The following is a 17,721-nucleotide window of genomic DNA, read 5'->3' as shown; positions in this document are numbered from 1 at the left end:
TCCCCAGGACCCCTGTTGCCTCATTCCTGACAGTCTTTTGGGCTCTTCACCTTTAAAGAAAAGGGGCCCTTTTCTCATCTTATCAGAGTGTCCCAGGGAATGCTTAGAAAACCTTTGGCTGCCTTCAGAAGGCCGTGGGAGGGAGATGGGCTAAGACCTTTTAGAAGCTTGTAAGATTGGAAAAGAGGACGCAGAAACTTGTTTTGGAGGGGAAGTCACTGGGCTTAAGTACTCACTTCCACTATGACGCCGGCCCGCAAGAGACACCCTGACAACCCCGGAGCTTCCCTCAGTACCGAGTATGCTGTGGCGTGTCGCTGAAGACCATGCAGGGTGCTGCAGCCCAAGCGAGCTACCGTTAATCCAACTTGACCTGCTCGCCCGGTGGGGTGACGTGACCTGCTGCTCTTTGCCTCTTGGCTTGCCTTGGGAATGAAGGCTGTCGTGTGACCCTGGCTGCAGCCGCTATGTACCAAACTCACCGATTCCAATGCCCTCGATTTTAAACGTAAGTAAAAGTACAGCGAAGAAACAATGAATCTTTGAATCAAAAGTGTAGAGGAGAGATGGCAGCCACGCCGTCTGCAGCCCAGTGCCACGGGGTCTCTGATGGATGTCCACGGAGGTCCTGGCGGTTCGTGTCTGCATGTCCATCTCTAAGGTCCCCTCTTCCAGGGCAGACCCCGTTAGATAGAAACTTCGTACTCCCTCGTTTCCTGCAGGACAGAGCAGCACAGATGGGTCACGTCCTGAGCGACATCCCAAGGCCCCAGGGTGTCACACCTCCCTCTGTCCCTGGCCTTGGACCCGAAGCTCTACACTGCAGTTCTGCTGAGCTCGTTCACCGTTACAAGGACACGTGGTGGCATTTTCTGGGGTCTGACCTCCCGGCCAGTGAAGTCACAGGCTCCACTTTGGAAGTGCTGCTGTCACTTCCTGTGAGGCTAACACAGCTGGCCTCACATCAACACTTCCTGGAAAATGGAAAATACCGTGTGCAGAATGTGACGTGGCCTCATGGTCCCCGCCCTCCAAAGGTCATGGCTGGGTAGGTAGGGGAATGGGGGGAGGGGATGGGGTAGGTCGTGGCTGGGTAGGTAGGGGAATGGGGGCAGGGGATGGGTAGGTCATGGCTGGGTAGGTAGGGGAATGGGGGGGCAGGGGATGGGGTAGGTCGTGGCTGGGTAGGTAGGAGAATCTGGCGGGGGGCAGGGGATGGGGTAGAGTGGGACTTCCAGAAGCATCAGGACAGATGTGAAAGAGGGCAAGGCCAGATGACTGGAAGGCCTCCCTAGGCTTCCGGGAACAAAACGCCTGCACAGAGACCTTCTACAACACATGAGGGATCCAGCAGAGGTCAGAGGCCCCCCCAGCCAAGCCAACTCTGGCCCATTTCCAGTTCGTTCATTTCCGTTGGTAAACTGCCTCTTTCTCCATTACTATCTGTAAATCTCCTTGTCCAAGCAACCCTGGGAGCCGGGGTGGCGTGAATCCTTTCCTGGCCACACCTTGGTGAACCTGCGGCTATGGCTTGTGAGCCACACAGTGGAGCGTTCACATAGGACACCAAAGAAGGGGGCATGGTGGCTGGTCAGCTCAGACAAGGGATGGGCTTGCCCACCTCCTAACAGCAGGGAGAATTACATGTCACAACGCAATGACTTGAGGGCAGAGCTGTCACCCGGTGGCTTCCCATATGCACCCTTGGGTCTTTTCACATGCCCCTCCTGCCTACAATCTTTTAACTTTCACCACATCTATATCTCAGCTTTGTTAACTTCCCAACGCCCTCAAGGGCAGTGAGAGAACCAGTGCAGCTTTTCATGGTCCTTCAGAATGATGACTAATCTTGACAGATAGGCTCGACTGAGGCTCAGGGAAGCAGAAGGGTGTGAGGGCTCAGGATGTCAAGTCACCCTGTCCTTCTGCCTCCTCGCCGGCCACAGCCTTGTCTGAGCCACTTTCATCTCTCTGGATCTCCTTGTCCTCTTGAGTCGCAGAGTAGAGTCCTGCATGGGGTTGGGAGGTCACATGTCCATCACGTGGTACATCACACCCCACTGTGGACGTCTGTGTGCTCTGCCAGGCTTTTGCACTCACTGGAGTGACATGTGCTTATAGCCAGTTTTATAACCATGGATGTAGGTCTGGGTGATGCTGGAAAGTTCCGAGGGAGCCAAGAGAGGCCCGCTGCCTAGTGCGGACATAGCTACCACTGCAACATTCTGGAGCCTGCAATGTACAAGCCGTGGGCCTGCACAGTGCCTTTGCGGCCTGACACACTTCCTGTGTCCACACTGTCCCTCCTGCTCACAGGAGAAGCAGACTCGCAAGTCATGCGAGGCCAACCATACACCCTACAATGCTAGTTTAACTCTCGATGCATCCAGAGTTCACGGATGAGTGCCCTGTGAGGTTTTCCTGACAGGGAGGTCTCTCTCTCTCTCTCTCAGATCATGTGCCTTTCTGTAAGTGAGGCATGGCTGTAGCTGTTGGCACTGCGTCCCGCCGTCCCACAGGAGCCTGCACTGTGTGGGGCTTTTAAGTGGAGCTCAGCTAGACACAGCAAGGGCCCCCTGATGCCCCCAGCTGGGCTCTAACCATTGGTGACTAGAACTGACTCCTCCCAGGACTTTTCTCACTAGGGGATGAGGCAGGATTGCCCAGTGGTCCCCTCTGCCTGCCGTGCTGTGGGGAAGGAAGGGGGTAGCCCTCCAGGAGAGCAGCGGGCCCACTTACCCCAGTCTCATAGATGGGGTTGTCAAACTCAGTTTCCACGGTGATCTGACTGTACGGGTGGGAGTACATGAGGGGCAGGCGGAGGCTGGAATACTGCCGGCACCTGCAGGGCAGACAGCAGAGCTTGAGTTATGCCTTTGCCCGGCGGCCCTGGAGGCCTGTGCAGGAGTCTCTGTGCCTGGCGCGAGGTATGTGGACACAGCCCTGAGTGAGTGGGAGTCTCATTGAGGGTACGGGTTCCCTCCCTGGGAACAGGGGAACCCAAACCGCTTTGACTTTATGTGTCTATCCCCCGTCCCCGCCACCCCATCCCCAGCTCCCTGGACTGCACCTCAGAAGGCAGGGGGGAAATCTACACGGGCCTCTCACGCGGGCCTCTCACTTTGTTGCAGGGTATTTGATCCCATTGTGATCTCTGAGACTGTGAACTGTAAAGACCTGTCTTTCATTTGGTGTGGTTGAGCCCTAACACACACACCTTTAATCCAAGAGATTTCTGTACACAGGATTGAATAAAGTTCACCCCAGGTCAAGAGGCAGAGCAGGAAACCAGCTGACAGGGATGAAAGAGTAGGGGGACTTGGAGCTGAGGGGTATTTAAGACAGCGTGTAGAAGCAGAAGGCGCTCTTGGGACTTCAGCTCACTTTTTAACTCTTAGCTCTCTAGTTCTTGAGCTCCTCGGCTCCTCAGCCTTTGGTTTTTTAGGCTTTGAGCTAGCAAGCCTTTGGCCTTGGGTTTTTTGGCCTTTTCTTTCTGGACAGTCAGCTGAGCTAGGGAGCCTTTCGTGTAGGAAGGTCAGCTGGGTGCTTTCCCTGCCTCTCTAAGCTAGCAGGTTTTCACCTCAGCATCTGGCTCCTGAGTCTTTATTGGTAAAAATAGACTGTTTGGGATTTTCATTTAAAACAACACACCTTTCTCCGCCTGCCAGCCTCCCACTTCACTCACTGTCATTTAAAGTCCGGTCGAAAGTGTTACCCAGTACAGTCTTTCCGACCCACTCTGCCAAGCTCATAACCTCTGTCCCAGGGCTCTGCCCATCAGCCATCGGTACTTGCTTTCCTTCTGTGCTCTGGAGCTAGGCTACTTCTCCTCACCGGAGTCTGACGCTCCCAGAGCCCAGAGGCTGCTGGCACAGGGCGGTGGCTCTGAAACCCTGTGCTGGATGTGCCTGCGACTGTTATGGACATACCATTGTCCTTTAAGAGCAAGTGCTGTGACCTTCAGCTAAGTGACCGAGTGAACCGAGGAATGAATGATAAATGGATGTCACTGCGAAGCCACAGGGTACTTGGGAGGCATCCAGGTGCATCTAACGTGTTACTTACACAAGGCTGCTATAGCCACGCTACCGGGGCAGAGATTGTCAAGGCCCCAGAGGGTGCAGCTCACAACTGCACCACCCCACCTACCTCGTGACATAGATGTAGGCTCCTCCCAGCAGCAAGGAGATGAGGAGGACCGGCATGAAGATGGCCAGCGCCATGCTCCCACCTTCCAGGGAGGACTCTGCTGCCGCTTCTGCTACTGAGCACACAAGCCACTGAGCCCTTTGTCTCCCACCAGCTCCGCACCCCCACAGGGAACCGGGCCCCCGAGTACGCATGCCCCACCTCCCCTGAGGTTGATGACCCACAGCCTTAGACACTGGAGAGCCATGGAGGGGACAGGGACAGAGAGCAGAGGCTGAGTGGCTGGCCCTTGCTAGGGAGCCCAGAGCCACTCTTGGCCGTGGTGGCCAGAGGGTTGCTGAGCACCGGCTGGAACCCTGGGCATTCCAAGCCCATCAGAGGACTGTGGGGAGGGTGGAAATCTGGTTAAAGTTCAATTCAGGGGGCGACTTGGACAAAGTTCTGGAACATTCTTGCCTTGCTCTCTGGCCCCATCTAGATGGGGACCCTTCTAGAACTTGGCAGTGGGAACCCACCCAGGTAGGTGGCCTTGGGGTACGGCGGGGTGGAGGACGGGACAGCAGCTCTGCCGCTCCGTCTCCTGCTGCCCCTAACACATGTGGCGACTACAGATATCTTGGGAGCTGAGAGCATTTTCCCCGCCCAGTTTGAGGGTGGATCCCTCCTCTCTCACATTGCTTTTATAGACTTGACCAGACTTGACCTCCTCTGCCCTTCTCCGTGGTCCTGTCTCACATGATCAGCTATCCTTCCATCCATAACCCATCAATCACTTCCTACATGTCCCGGGTGGCCTTCTCACTGCTCACGGTGCAGCAGAAGGCAGCCGGGGATTCCTGGGTAGAGGGGCATTGTGGGAGCACACTGCTTCCCAGGATGAATAGCTGACCCACTACCCTCCCAACACTTATCTTTGTCCCTTGCTCTACCTGGATTAAAGTGCCATCTGCCATGTGACCACACCAGCTGAGGACCAGCAGTTCACTCAGCCTGCTACCCAGCCAGCTGGATGTTGTCAGAAGGACACTAACGGTGCTAGAGACAAGCGGGAGCGGCTGTTGGACTGGTTAAGACCTTTTCTAAGTGAGACACACAGGTCACTGCCATCTGTGTCTGCCAGCCTGCACCAAACTGAATGGACTGGGTGCGGAAGGCAGGCTGTCTCAGGTGTGGGAGGGCTCACCGTCACTGTCGCCCTGACTGGATCAGGGATCCCCTGGGAGACACACCTCTGGGTGTGTGTTTATGAGACAAACCGGAAAGTTCTAAGAGGGGAGGGAAGGCTCAACCTAGAAGTGGGGAACCCAGTCCCTAGGGCTGCGGTCCCTGACTGACCGCATCGGAGAGGGCCAGTGGAGCAGCAGCATTTGGCCATGGGTGGGTGTGGCGTGAGCAGGTGCCTCACCCTCCTGCCGCCATGCCTCCCCTCCACCACAGCCTGTACCCTGGACCTGTGAGCAGCAATTAGCCCTTCCTCCCCTTGCTGCCTTTGCCGGGAGTCTTGTCATAGCCAAGAGACAAGTAACTAAGACAAGAACCAAAGGATTTAAGGAGCGAGAGAACCCTGGCTGGCTGCTGTCACCTGTCTGCAATAATAAACTACACTCCGGAGAAGGAGAGGGCACTGGGCCAGGGAGCAGAGGCACAGGGAGGCAAGGCCCTGGAGTTTCCCAGCAGCCTTTCCCCTCGCAGCCAGGAGGATGCTCTGCCCAGGGTGTGAGGTGGGGCTCGCTTTCATCCCCACAGCATGGTGGGGCTTCCCAGGCTTCTCTGACCACATTGCACTGTCATATCCCTTCAGGATATACTTAGGGACCTAAGTCTCCTCCCCCTCCCTTCTCCTCCTCCCCTTCCTCCTCTTCCCCTCCCTCCTCCCTCTCCCATTTCCTTCTCCTCTTCTCCCCTCCCCTCCTAGTGTGACAAATGTGCAGTTGCCGACAGAGGCCAGAAGAGGGCATTAGATCCCCTGGAGCTTGAGTTACAGGTGGCTGTGAGCCCACACAGGTACTGGGGACAGAATTTGAGTCCTTGCAGGAGCAGTGGGCTCTCTTAACCACCTATCCTCTCCAGCCCTCCCAGCTACTTTTGGAGGCCCCGGGGAGAGCCAACTGACACAGCCCGCTGATGTATTAAAACTTCCAAGGTAGAAGAAAACTCACCTTCTAACGCGTGTTCGAAACTGTCCTGATTAACTGGAAAGAAATGAGGGGGCAGCATCAACGCTGAGGGAGTACACTGTTCACACAACAGGTGTCATGCAGGGTGGCTCCCCACAGTACCTCCCAAGATGGCGAGGGAAAGAGACGCACAAGTAGCCGCAGTATTGCGGGTGGTGATGGCACACGCCCTGCGCTCTGTGTCGCGCCAAGAGCCCGTGTGCACCCCCGCCTGCCCCTTGCCGACCTCCCTCCGCACGCCTGGCTGTTGAGCAGCATTACATTTTACAGATGAGCAAATGGGTTCAGAGAGGTGTAGCGAGCCCTCCCACGCCACACAGCTTCTAAGTGCTGAGCGTGGGATTCCAACCTGGTGACATGAGCTTCCTTCCCAGCCCTTCACTTTTTTTTTTTTTTTTTTTCCTCTTCTGAGACAGCCTCTAGTGCTAGCTAGCCTTGAACATTCAGCATCTGCCTCCTTACTGCTGGGATGGTGGGTGTGTGACACCACACCACCTCTAACGACACGGTCTTTTCTTTTCTTTCTTTCTTTTTTTTTTTCGAGACAGGGTTTCTCTGTGTAGCCTTGGCCATCCTGGACTTACTTTGTAGACCAGGCTGGCCTCGAACTCACAGCGATCCGCCTGCCTCTGCCTCCTGAGTGCTGGGATTAAAGGCGTGCGCCACCACGCCCGGCTTAAATAATTAATTTATTTATTATACAATGTTCTGCCTGCATGTAGAATTGCACACCAGAAGAGGGCACCAGATCTCATTATAGATGGTTGTGAGCCACCATGTGGTTGCTGGGAATTGAACTCAGGACCTTTGGAAGAGCTGGAAGTGCTCTCAACCTCTGAGCCAGCTCTCCAGCCCTGACACGGTCTTTTCATGGGATCTTTTTATATTGTTCCCGAGGAGGTGTGACTCAAGACCCTGACACTAACTGCAGCTGCGGCGGACCTGCTTTGTGCTGCATTCGCCTCCCATATTTATCCGCTGGGGTTGGTGTCCTAAATCTAGTTATTTTCATAGACTCATATTTCTTATAAAACCCTGAAGTTCAAGGTGCTGGAGGGAGGATACCCCATGCTCTGTCGTCAAAACGGCTGAACTGAGGAGCACTGAACTGCCCCAGGCGGGGCGCTCCTGGACACAGAGCCTAGGAGTGAAGGCTTTAAGTGGGGAGCCTGCATCGCACCCACAGTGGCCAGGCTGTGTGGCCACTCTGTATTTACGTTCTGGCAGGTCCCAGGACTCTTCGTTAGACTCGGACTAATGGAAGTCACCACTGAGCGGCTACAACAACTCCAGGTGAGAAGCTGGCTAGCAGTCCTCCACCAGAGAGCCTGTGCCCAGATTTATAGGTTTATGGTTTTTGGAGGGGCCCCTGGGTGGTAGCCGGGGTTCAGTGGCTCTGTAAGAGCTGGCATCCTCTCGCTGTCCCACCATGGGATGGCCCTGCCGTGTCAGCAGGCAGCATGCACTGCCCCCCGCCACCCCAGCTGCAGAGTCCTGCTTTGCTCCACAGCCCTGAACCACACTTCTTTGTAAACTGCCCATTCTCAGACATTTTGTCCTAGTTACAAAAAATGGGTCACGGAGTGGCGTGGTGGTGCACACCTGGATCCCTAGCACCTGGGACTTGGAAGCGGGAGGGTCAGGAGTTCAAGGCTAGCCTTGGCTATGAAAGAAGTTTAAGGCTAACCTGGGCTATGTGAGACCCTGTCTCAAGAAACAAGCATATGAACCAAAGGAAGAAAACAGACTGGACACACCCACTGGATTTGGATTCCGTGAGGCCCACCCTCAGAGCAGGCTCGGCTTCTCCTGGAGCCGGCCCTGACCCCGGCTCCTTAGGTCTCTTTACCTTTACAGACGGGCAGGGGCCCGCTCCAATGGGAGGGCTGTCCCAGAATGCAGCGGATGGTCACTTCGCCCATGAGCTCGAAGCCCTCGTAGCACATAAAGGTGAGCGACTCCCCGGGAAGGTACAGCCGCTTGTACAGAATCTGGTAGCCGTTCTCAGGCAGGCCTGGGTTGTCACACGCCAGGGACTCCTCAGCTGAAACGAAGCCAGGCACGGCACTGAGGTGGTACCAGTCTCTGGGTGACCCAGCCCACCACCCCTCAGCATCCTGTCTCCAGGGCCCCACCCTGCGCCCAGGCGGTTCCCAGCTCTCTTCGTCCCTCCCATCTCTGGATACAGACTACACCGTGGGTACCACAGAACGACAGGGATGCGGAATCTGTCTTAAAAAAACAAAAACAAAAAACCTCAGTTCTTCTGTTTACTAGCTGTGTGATTTCTAGAGAGCACTGCACCCTCTCTGACCCTTAGCAAGTGGGAATGCGGCTGCAGGACTCCATAAGACAGTGGGTGAAAGAGGTGGGTGCCCTTGCCATGTGGAGGGTGTTCAGCGTGTGACTGGCCACTCCTCCAGAGCCCTTCTGGTGTGTCCCTGTCTAGTCCCCATCGCTGGTCATTTCTCCTCCAGGAATCCTTCCCTGGTGCCATCTGCCACCACATTTCTTAGTGCGTTCTCCTCACGCCCAGCAGTGCCCACGCTGTAAACCGCCGCTGCGTTATCCAGGACAATTGTCTGGCGGAGTCTGTGGCGCCAAACGCTAAGTGGCCTCAACCACTAGGCTCATGCTGCCCCCTGGTGGCTGCTCCGCGGTACTGCCGACGCCAAGTCCTGGGCTCACTTGCTGGGTGAGCCCCTGGGTGACTGCTGGGCCACAAATCCTAAAACATTTACAGGACTTTTAGCTGTGGCAAAATCCTCACAAAGTTTAGAGCTCCGTGAACAGCTGGCCTCTGGGACTCGGCGCACTTTGTTGGTGCCACTAGCGGTAAGGCCCACCTCCCTCACCCCAGCGCCCCGAAGCCACCTTTCTACTTCCGGTCTCTGTGACCTTAGGAAGATAAGGACTCATACAGGCGTGACTGTACCCTGGGAGGAATGGCTTATTTCATCTAGCACAAGGTCTTCGAGGCTCCTCTTTGTTCATAAGCGCTTCCGGTTTTGTTTGTTGTTGTTTTTCGAGGCAGGGTCTGTCTGTGTAGCCCTGGCTGTCTTGGAGTTCTCTCTGTAAATCAGGCTGGGCTCGAACTCAGAGCTCCGCCTGCCTCTGCCTCCCGGGTGCTGGGATTACAGGTGTGCGCCACCATGCTCAGTTTAGGGCTTCTGTTTTTAAGGCTGTATAGTATTCCGCTGAGGAGCAGACCATGCCTTGTGTCCCAGTTTCACACTGATGGACACGTGGCTGACCTCCACTGTTAGGCTAATGTGAACAGTGCTGATGTCACCGTGGGTGTGCAAATCCAGCCGAATCCCACTTCTGGGCCTTTGGGGGGAGGGTAGATGCCCAGAAATATAACCATGGGGCCCCAGGGTAAGCCCGCGATTTGATCCTTAAGGACCTATATACTGTCTTGGACGTGAGCTACCCCATGCTGTGTTCCTACACACAGGTTCTGGCGTCTCCACACTGTGGGGTCCCCACTCTGGCTTGAGAAGAGCCGTGGCTTCAAGCATCGCCTCCTACATCAGCTACCAGCTCTTAGAAAGAGAGGGAGCGAGCTAGGAGTCCCCAGGTGGGCAAGGCTCAGGAGAGAAGGAACCGGAGGCAAGCCTTCGGTCTAGGCTTCTGCATCTTCCATCTGTCTTCCCTGGTGTAACCCTGCAGGCTCAGGACTCAGGGGAAGCCGCCTGTCTGGACCCGCAGGACCTGGAGGCATTTGAAAGCTTCTCCCAACAGTCCCTTAGGGCTCCTTCATCCTCCCTCCGGTGTGACTGTGCCTGCCTCACACTAAACACATGTGCCTTTCTGAGTGAAGGGCATCTTTTCCTCTCTGCCTGCCGCCTCTCTTCTCTTTTCTCCTTTTGTCACAGGCAAGCCACAGACTGACGTGGGTATATGGCTCTGTGGTCCCCTCTGGGGATCCCATGACTTGCTTTTGGCAGAAGGCTTGGGACACCTCTTGATGACCATGCCTGAGGTGGGCACTCCTTTCTTTAGAGCAAATGCAGCCTCACTGTGGTGGGTGAGACGCCTGGCTGTGGTGTGCCCTGAAGGGCCCCACCCCAAGGACCCCAGACTCGTGACCCACCGCAAGGCAAGGACCCCAGACTCGTGACCCACTGCAAGGGCCTCAGATGGCATGGCCTATTTTGTAAAATGCATCCAAGGACTTCTTGCTGACTAGGTCTGTCCCGGGCATTTTGTTGCCCTTGGGCAATGTCCCCAGCACTGTAGGGGAGGGCGCGGGTGGGTGGCCATGTGCTCTCTCCAATGCTCGGTCTTCCCGGACCTTGGTTTTATCCTGAGCTCATTTCAGGATCGCAGCACCCAGCACAGAGTTAGGCTCACAGGAAGCAGATATTCTGTCTACTAACACCCCTGGCACAGCTACCACGGGCCAGCACACGAGGTGCCCTGTGGTTTAAATGTGAAGAGTCACCCGAGTCACCCACAGGATCACGTGACTGAGCGCTAGTTGCCTGGCTGCGAGCCCTGATTGGGAAAGTCATGGGATCTTTAAGAGGCAAGGCTTCTGTGGAGGACCTGTGCCTTTCGGGGGCGGGTCTTGAGGTGTTACACCTGGCCCCATTTCCTGCTCACTCTCTGCTTCCTGAGTGCAGCCGCAAGGTGCAAGGTGCCAGGCCAGCTATCTGCTCCCACCTCTGCCTCCCCAGCCCTGCCTTGCTGGACTCAAGCCCCGCCTCTGTAAGCAGGACTCAACCCCTTTCCCTTTGAAATGGCTTCTAGATGGCGGTTTTTGTTTGTTTGTTTGTTTGTTTTTTCTTTGTCCTAACTGTTCACAGAGGTAAATAGAGACAAATCTAAGCTTGGGACACACAACAGAAGAGCCCGGCTGTAGCCTTTGCTCTGCCAGAGTGACTAACATACTACAGATGAGGTGCCAGGAGTCGGGGCATGTCACACCGCAGGCTGGATCTGGCTAGGCTGCCTGGTGGTCAGGCGGCAGTGACTTGCTGGAGCTAAGAGGCAGTTAAGCCGTTTAACCACAGTCCCTGTCAGCCCTACTGCCTCACAGCCAGTACTTGCTCAGCCCTGTAGGTGGTCCAGGGCCTCAGTTTCCCAAAGAGAAAGTGGATGAGTGGATGGATGTGTATGAGCAGTGGCTGTCAGTACCGGGAAGAGAGTCCGGGTACCTGGCTCCCACCCTCGACATTGGAGCAATTGTCTTTAAACCCCAACCCTTGACACGCGGACTGCCCAGAGGTCAGCTGGCAGAAAGAGACCTTCCAGGCCACCATACATTTGGAGGTGTACCTTGGATGACGTATCTCAGATGATAGTGGTAATGTGGACCAGTCCCTGCAGGCGTTCATATCCATTTTCTAGAGCCTTCCCTGGCTGTGGGACCTGCAGAGTGACTGGGGCGGGCCACTCTGTGTCCTGCCTTTGAGGTCGTGTGCACTCCGTGGGAAGTTCCATACCAAATGGTGGGCACAGGAGGCAGCTGCTGCAGCTGCGTGTGCCAGAGAGCCCTCCTTCCATGAGAGGAGGGCGCCACAGAAGCGGCAGGGGTGTGGGCCACTGCAGTGTGTACTTTCAAATCAGCTCCCCAGAGGAGCCAAGTGGCTCTTGTTGTTTTGTTTTGTTTTTGTTTTGAGACAGGGTTTCTCTATGTAGCCCTGGCTGTCCTAGACTTGCTTTGTAGACCAGCCTGACCTGGAACTCACAGCGATCCACCTGCCTCTGCCTCCCTGAGTGCTGGGATTAAAGGTGTGTGCCACCACGATTGCCTCGAGCCAAGTGGCTCTTGAGGGCTTTGTTTAGTCAAAGCTACTGCCCCGTGAAATGGAAGCCATAGTAGACTTCAAGTTCGCCCTTGGCTCTGCAGCCAAGTCCATGGCCATGCCATGGGGCCTCCCCAAAAGTCAGTCCTGTGAAATCTTCCAAGACTCCTTGCATTATATGTCCATGGGTGAGAACCAAGGAACGGCAAGGGATCTTTAAACCCCGAAGGTTGTGCCTGGGCTTGTGAGAGGCAGAACTTTTTTTTTTTTTTTTTTTTGGTTTTTTGAGACAGGGTTTCTCTGTGTAGCCTTGGCTGTCCTGGACTCGCTTTGTAGACCAGGCTGGCCTCGAACTCACAGCGATCCGCCTGCCTCTGCCTCCCGAGTGCTGGGATTAAAGGCGTGCGCCACCATGCCCGGCTGAGAGGCAGAACTTTTAAACTTAATTTTCAGCTTATTTTCTGAGTCTTAGGTACTCCAAGCGAAGGCTTGACCCGTGGGTTACATCCTCAGCCTTTTGTTTTTGTTTGAGATAGGGTTTTACTCTGTTTCCCAGGGTGGCCTTGAACTCTCAAGCTTCCTGCTTTAGCCCCGCCCCAGGCCTGAGAGGACAAGGGAATATTGTGATGCTTGGTTTAAATGTTGGTTTAAACTTTTCGGGCTTTCTTAGTCTGATGGAGAACACGACCATCATCACGATGGTGAAAGTTTGCCAGGCTTTGCACACCAGAAGTCCTGCAGCCGCCACTTATTTGCTCCTAAGGTTCCTTTGCTAGGCCCCGTACACAGCTGACTTCTGCCAGGCCTGAGCTGGGGGCCATCTGGAGTTCTCCAGGGACTTCACAGAGCCTAGCATTAAGCAAGATCTGGTTCCGAGGGGCACCCCATGCAGCCCCTGTAGTACCCAGGTGTGACCAGCAGATGGCAGTGGCACCCCAGGAGATTTCTCTATAAATCCTTTCCGGGAACTGTCTATATCTTGAATTATCAAATGACTCCACAAGCCTCGTGCCTCGTCCCTGGGATCGCAGGTGTGGGCTGCCTCATCTGGATGCAGGATGAGGTTCAGAAAGGCCCAGTGAGATCTATGGTTTCCTTTGACGTGCATGTTGCTTGGTTTCTGGTTGCCGTGACACAACCCTTGACCAAGGCTGCTCAGGAAGGAAGGGTCTACCCCGGCTCACAGTTCAAGGCTGCAGTCCACCGGGGGGCGGGGGGGCGATGCTGGGACCCCAGCCCATAGGGTGGTGCTACCCACATCCAGGGTTCATAGTGACAGTGTCCAGAGGTGTGTCTCCTAGGTGGCTGCAAATCCAGCGGGTCCACAGAGAAGAGGTGACATCACAGCATGGCTAATGGGTTAATTTGTCACTCAGTTCACATTTGAAACATCAGAACGTTCATTTTGGATAGAGCATACCCATCGTGAGCCTCCAAGGTCCCACAGTCATGGCCAAAAATGCTTATATCTCCCCACAGCAGCGGCCTGCAGCCAGCTTCATCGGATGGCTTTGAGACAGGGTCCTGCTACTCTCTGGCTCCCGCTGGCCTTGAACTCACAAATCTTCCTGGCTCAACAGTGCTGGGTTACAGGTGTGTACCTCCATAGGTGATTTGGAAATCATCCCTTTATAGAATCTTCCAGTGACCCCAAGACAGAGACCCAACCATCTTCCTCCCCAATCTGTGGCAAAGAACCACTGGGTCACCTGCCACAGTTGCTCCGTCGTCAGCCGGTGGAGGCGGGCTGTGTGGGGAGTTGGTGTCCGTTGTCAACAACTCGCTGCGTTGCCATTTCATAGGTGAGTGAACCGAGGCCCAGGCAGCTCATCTGTCGAGTGCCTCACAAGGAGGAAGAGGCCAAGCTGTAATCCTGGCTCGGTGATACTGTGGCCCTCAGGTTGGCTCAACTCGGGTTTTCATGCTCCCATTCAGGAGATCCTGAGAAGGATTTCCCCCCCCCCCCTGCCCCCTCCTCTGGTGTGACAGCTCCACTGCTCCCTTCTCCCTTCCTCAGGTTCTCCCAGAGCCTCCTGGTGTCCTGACACCTGCTGTGACTTGTGAGCTCATTACTGTGGGTGTCAGGGAAGCTGGCTCCACTCAGTCTTGCACCTGACATGGAGATTTCCAGGAACACTGCTCCTAGTGGAGGGAAGCTCCAGATTTGGGGACCCAGGGGCGTTTGTGGCCTGGGCGTGGGGTGGGGTGGAGATGGCTGTCTTTGAAGACAGCTGGCTCTCCTCATCTTCTCACTTGGAATCCCTGCAGCTTCAATTGTAAGAATGGGGCTTCTGAGGATTCAGGTGTCTCCAGGAGAGCCCAGAGCTCATGCCTTGGGCTCTGCAGCGCCCCCACCCCCCATCTCTGATGTCGAGTGTTCCTAAGAGGTCTGTTTGCTGAAGATTGTTCCTCATGGTGGCAATGTGGGACACAGGGCCTGGTGGAGGTCCTGGGGTCATCTAGCTGTTCCTTCAAGGGGACCCTGGGCCCAGATGGCTGCTTCGCCACAGACTCTAGCCAAAATGCACATCAGACCAACTGCCCTTGGGCCAGAACCTACAGACTGGGGGCTTAATGAACCCTTTTAAATCAGTCTTTCTAAATCAATCCACCTCACGTGTCTAGTTATAGTAATACTGGCTAGCCCCCCGCCCCCCTGGGGTGGGGTGGGGGAATCTCAGCTCTCTGTAATTAGCACATGTTTGCATAGATGTGCACAAGCAGGGTCTTGGCCACAGGCAGAGCAGAGGGGAATGCCTCACCTTGGCTGCACTCTCTTCTCTATCAGAAGTGACACACCTCAGATTTTTTTTTCCTTACAGGAACAGAGGAGTTGAGGCAGCAGTGTGCTGCCCAACCCAAGGCGCACAGCAATAGCAGCCAGCAGTCTCCCTGGCTCGGGCCTCCTTGCTTTCTAGCGGTGTTGCCTGTCTGTGGTGGGGCTGCTTGCTGCTGGAGTCATGGGGCCAGGCCTGGCTGGCAGGTCACAGGATGCATCCCCCTTGGAGGAGCACCCAGGCCACCAGCTGTCCACTGCCAGGGCTCTGTTCCCCCTCTTCTTCATCTAAGTGTTAGTTCCTGAGTCTCCCCCAGACTCCTGAGGCCCCGGTGTGTTTTCTGGGGGGAGGGTCTCACTGCCCACACCATTCAGTGACCTCTTTTTAGCCTCCTGTTCTAAGGACTCTGCACGGCAGACTGTTTGCAACTGTGTGTGTGCAACTGCGTGTCTGTCATGAGCATGTCCGCTCCCCCGGAGCTGGAGTCACAGGCAGTTGTGAGACGCCCACCATGAATGCTGGGAACACAACTGTTTTAAACCTCAACAATGTGCCATACAGTCCCCCAGCCTTGCACTACCTCAGTGTAAGCTGCTGTGGGCAGAGCTGCTGAACAGGACTCCTGGGGTTCACCAGAAGCCTGGCCTTGCGACAGAACTCTGTTAACTGTTAGCTGGTGGCTCCTCTTCCCCTTCTCTCAGTCAGTCCTCCCGCCACAGCCTCCCTACATGCGGGCACCACACCTGATTTTGGATTCCTCTCCTCCTCACTCCTCTCTCCCTTTACTACGTGTGTCGTGCAAGCATGTGTGTGTTGGCGTCGTATGGGTGCACACGTGTGTGACTGCATATGCACGCGTGTGGGCACACGTGCAGAGGCCAGAGGTTGATGTTGACACTAGGTGTCTTCCTCTACCACTTTCCTGAGGTGGTGTCTCTCTCTGAACCCAGAGTTCTGTTCCACTAAATCTAGCTCGAAGCTTAGCCTGGGATCTGCTGTCACTTATGTGGGTGCTGGGATTCAAACTCTGGCCCTCAGGTTTGCATGGCAAGTGTTTCATGCACGGAGCCATCTCCCCAGCTGCAGCATCCTTTTCTTAACAGGAAGACCAAAACAGCAAAACAAAACAAAACCAAAAAACAACAAACAAACAAACAAAACTGAGGGAAGCCCGGCAGAGGACAGCCACGTTCTCCTGAGGCCTTTGCATAAGTGCCTGTTAGCACCAGCTGTCATGGTGTGTGGCGGTACCAAGTCGAGCAAGCATGGATCCAGTGCCTCCCCCAGGCCGTGCGCCTCTGTAGCAGGAAGCAGTGATCTCCAACCCCTGTACTCACAGACACAGTGGGGCAGGCGAGATGTCCAGATCGGGGTCCCCGTCTCTCGGCTGTAGCAGGTGAGAAGTGAGCTTCCTTCCAGCACAAACCCAGGGCTGCACGTGTACTGGATGGTGGTGCCCACCAGCAGCACGGGGTCTGAGATGAGGCGGGTGGAGTGCTCCACCTCCCCGGGGTCAGTGCAGTACATGACTGTGCAGGGAAGAGCGCAGGGACACACGGTGACTTCACAGGCCACCAGGACTTACAGGAGGGGCAGGAAAGCGCCACAAGTCACCTATTGCCCTTTGGGCACACAACACACAGATTTACAGCGGGGGCTGGAGAGTAGGCCAGGTGGGAAGAGACCTGAAGCTTAGTCCTGAGTGTGCCTCAAGATTTTCCATCAAGCTCAGAACCTACAGCTAAGATATAAATCATCACTGAGGAGGGTGAGCATTGGCGGGGAGCACAGTAAGGAGGGTGAGCATGGTGGGGAGCCCGGTGAGGAGGGTGAGCATGGGTGGGGAGCAGTGTGAGGAGGGTGAGCATGGTGGGGAGCCCTGTGAGGAGGGTGAGCATGGGTGGGGAGCACTCTGAGGAGGGTGAGTATGGTGGGAGCAGTGTGAGGAGGGTGAGCATGGGTGGGGAGCCCTGTGAGGATGGTGAGTATGGTGGGAGCAGTGTGAGGAGGGTGAGCATGGGTGGGGAGCCCTGTGAGGATGGTGAGTATGGTGGGAGCAGTGTGAGGATGGTGAGTATGGTGGGAGCCCTGTGAGGAGGGTGAGCATGGTGGGGAGCATTGTGAGGAAGGTGAACATGGTGGGGAGTACTGTGAGGAGGGTGAGCATGGTGGGGAGCACTATGAGGAGGGTGAGCATTGGCAGGGAGCAGTGTGAGGAGGGTGAGCATGGGTGGGGAGCACTGTGAGGAGGGTGAGCATGGGTGGGGAGCAGTGTGAGGAGGGTGAGCATGGGAGGGAGCCCTGTGAGGAGGGTGAGCATGGTGGGGAGCATCGTGAGGAGGGTAAGCATGGTGGAGAGCCCTGTGAGGAGGGTGAGCATGGGTGAGGAGCCCTGTGAGGAGGGTGAGCATGGGTGAAGAGCCCTGTGAGGAGAGTGAGCATGGGTGAGGAGCCCTGTGAGGAGGGTGAGCACGGCTGAGGAGCCCTGTGAGGAGGGTGAACATGGTGGGGAGCAGTGTAAGGAGGGGGAGCATGGGTGAGGAGCACTGTGAGGAGGGTGAGCATGAGTGGGGAGCAGTGTGAGGAGGGTAAGCATGGTGGGGAGCAGTGTGAGGAGGGGGAGCATGGGTGGGGAGCAGTGTGAGGAGGGGGAGCATGGGTGGGGAGCAGTGTGAGAAGGGGGAGCATGGGTGGGGAGCAGTGTGAGGAGGGGGAGCATGGGTGGGGAGCAGTGTGAGGAGGGGGAGCATGGGTGGGGAGCAGTGTGAGGAGGGGAGCATGGGTGGGGAGCAGTGTGAGGAGGGGGAGCATGGGTGGGGAGCAGTGTGAGGAGGGGGAGCATGGGTGGGGAGCAGTGTGAGGAGG

General features: G+C 55.8%; 1 protein-coding gene across 9 annotated transcripts in view; it reads right to left on the bottom strand.

Annotated features, from left to right (window-relative positions):
- Positions 1–303: 303 nt before the first annotated feature.
- The window catches only part of Sez6l (seizure related 6 homolog like), a 160,551-nt gene continuing 143,133 nt past the window's right edge, over positions 304–17,721 (bottom strand). Inside the window, exons 12-17 of one of the 9 annotated variants that reach the window (XM_051161725.1) lie at positions 16,194–16,385; positions 8,176–8,370; positions 6,309–6,341; positions 4,150–4,264; positions 2,740–2,842; positions 304–716 (exon numbers count right to left, since the gene is read on the bottom strand). In XM_051161725.1, the coding sequence (XP_051017682.1) occupies positions 687–716; positions 2,740–2,842; positions 4,150–4,264; positions 6,309–6,341; positions 8,176–8,370; positions 16,194–16,385 (668 nt within the window). In that variant the 3' untranslated portion in view covers positions 304–686. The remainder of the gene's footprint in view (positions 717–2,739; positions 2,843–4,149; positions 4,265–6,308; positions 6,342–8,175; positions 8,371–16,193; positions 16,386–17,721) is intronic. The other 8 variants (XM_051161726.1, XM_051161727.1, XM_051161730.1 and 5 more) reach the window with 8 other exon arrangements.

Source organism: Acomys russatus, chromosome 19 (genome assembly GCF_903995435.1).
Source record: "Acomys russatus chromosome 19, mAcoRus1.1, whole genome shotgun sequence".
Lineage (NCBI taxonomy): Eukaryota > Metazoa > Chordata > Mammalia > Rodentia > Muridae > Acomys > Acomys russatus.
Note: the sequence above shows the minus strand (reverse complement) of the source record. Positions and strands in the feature narration are given on the sequence as shown.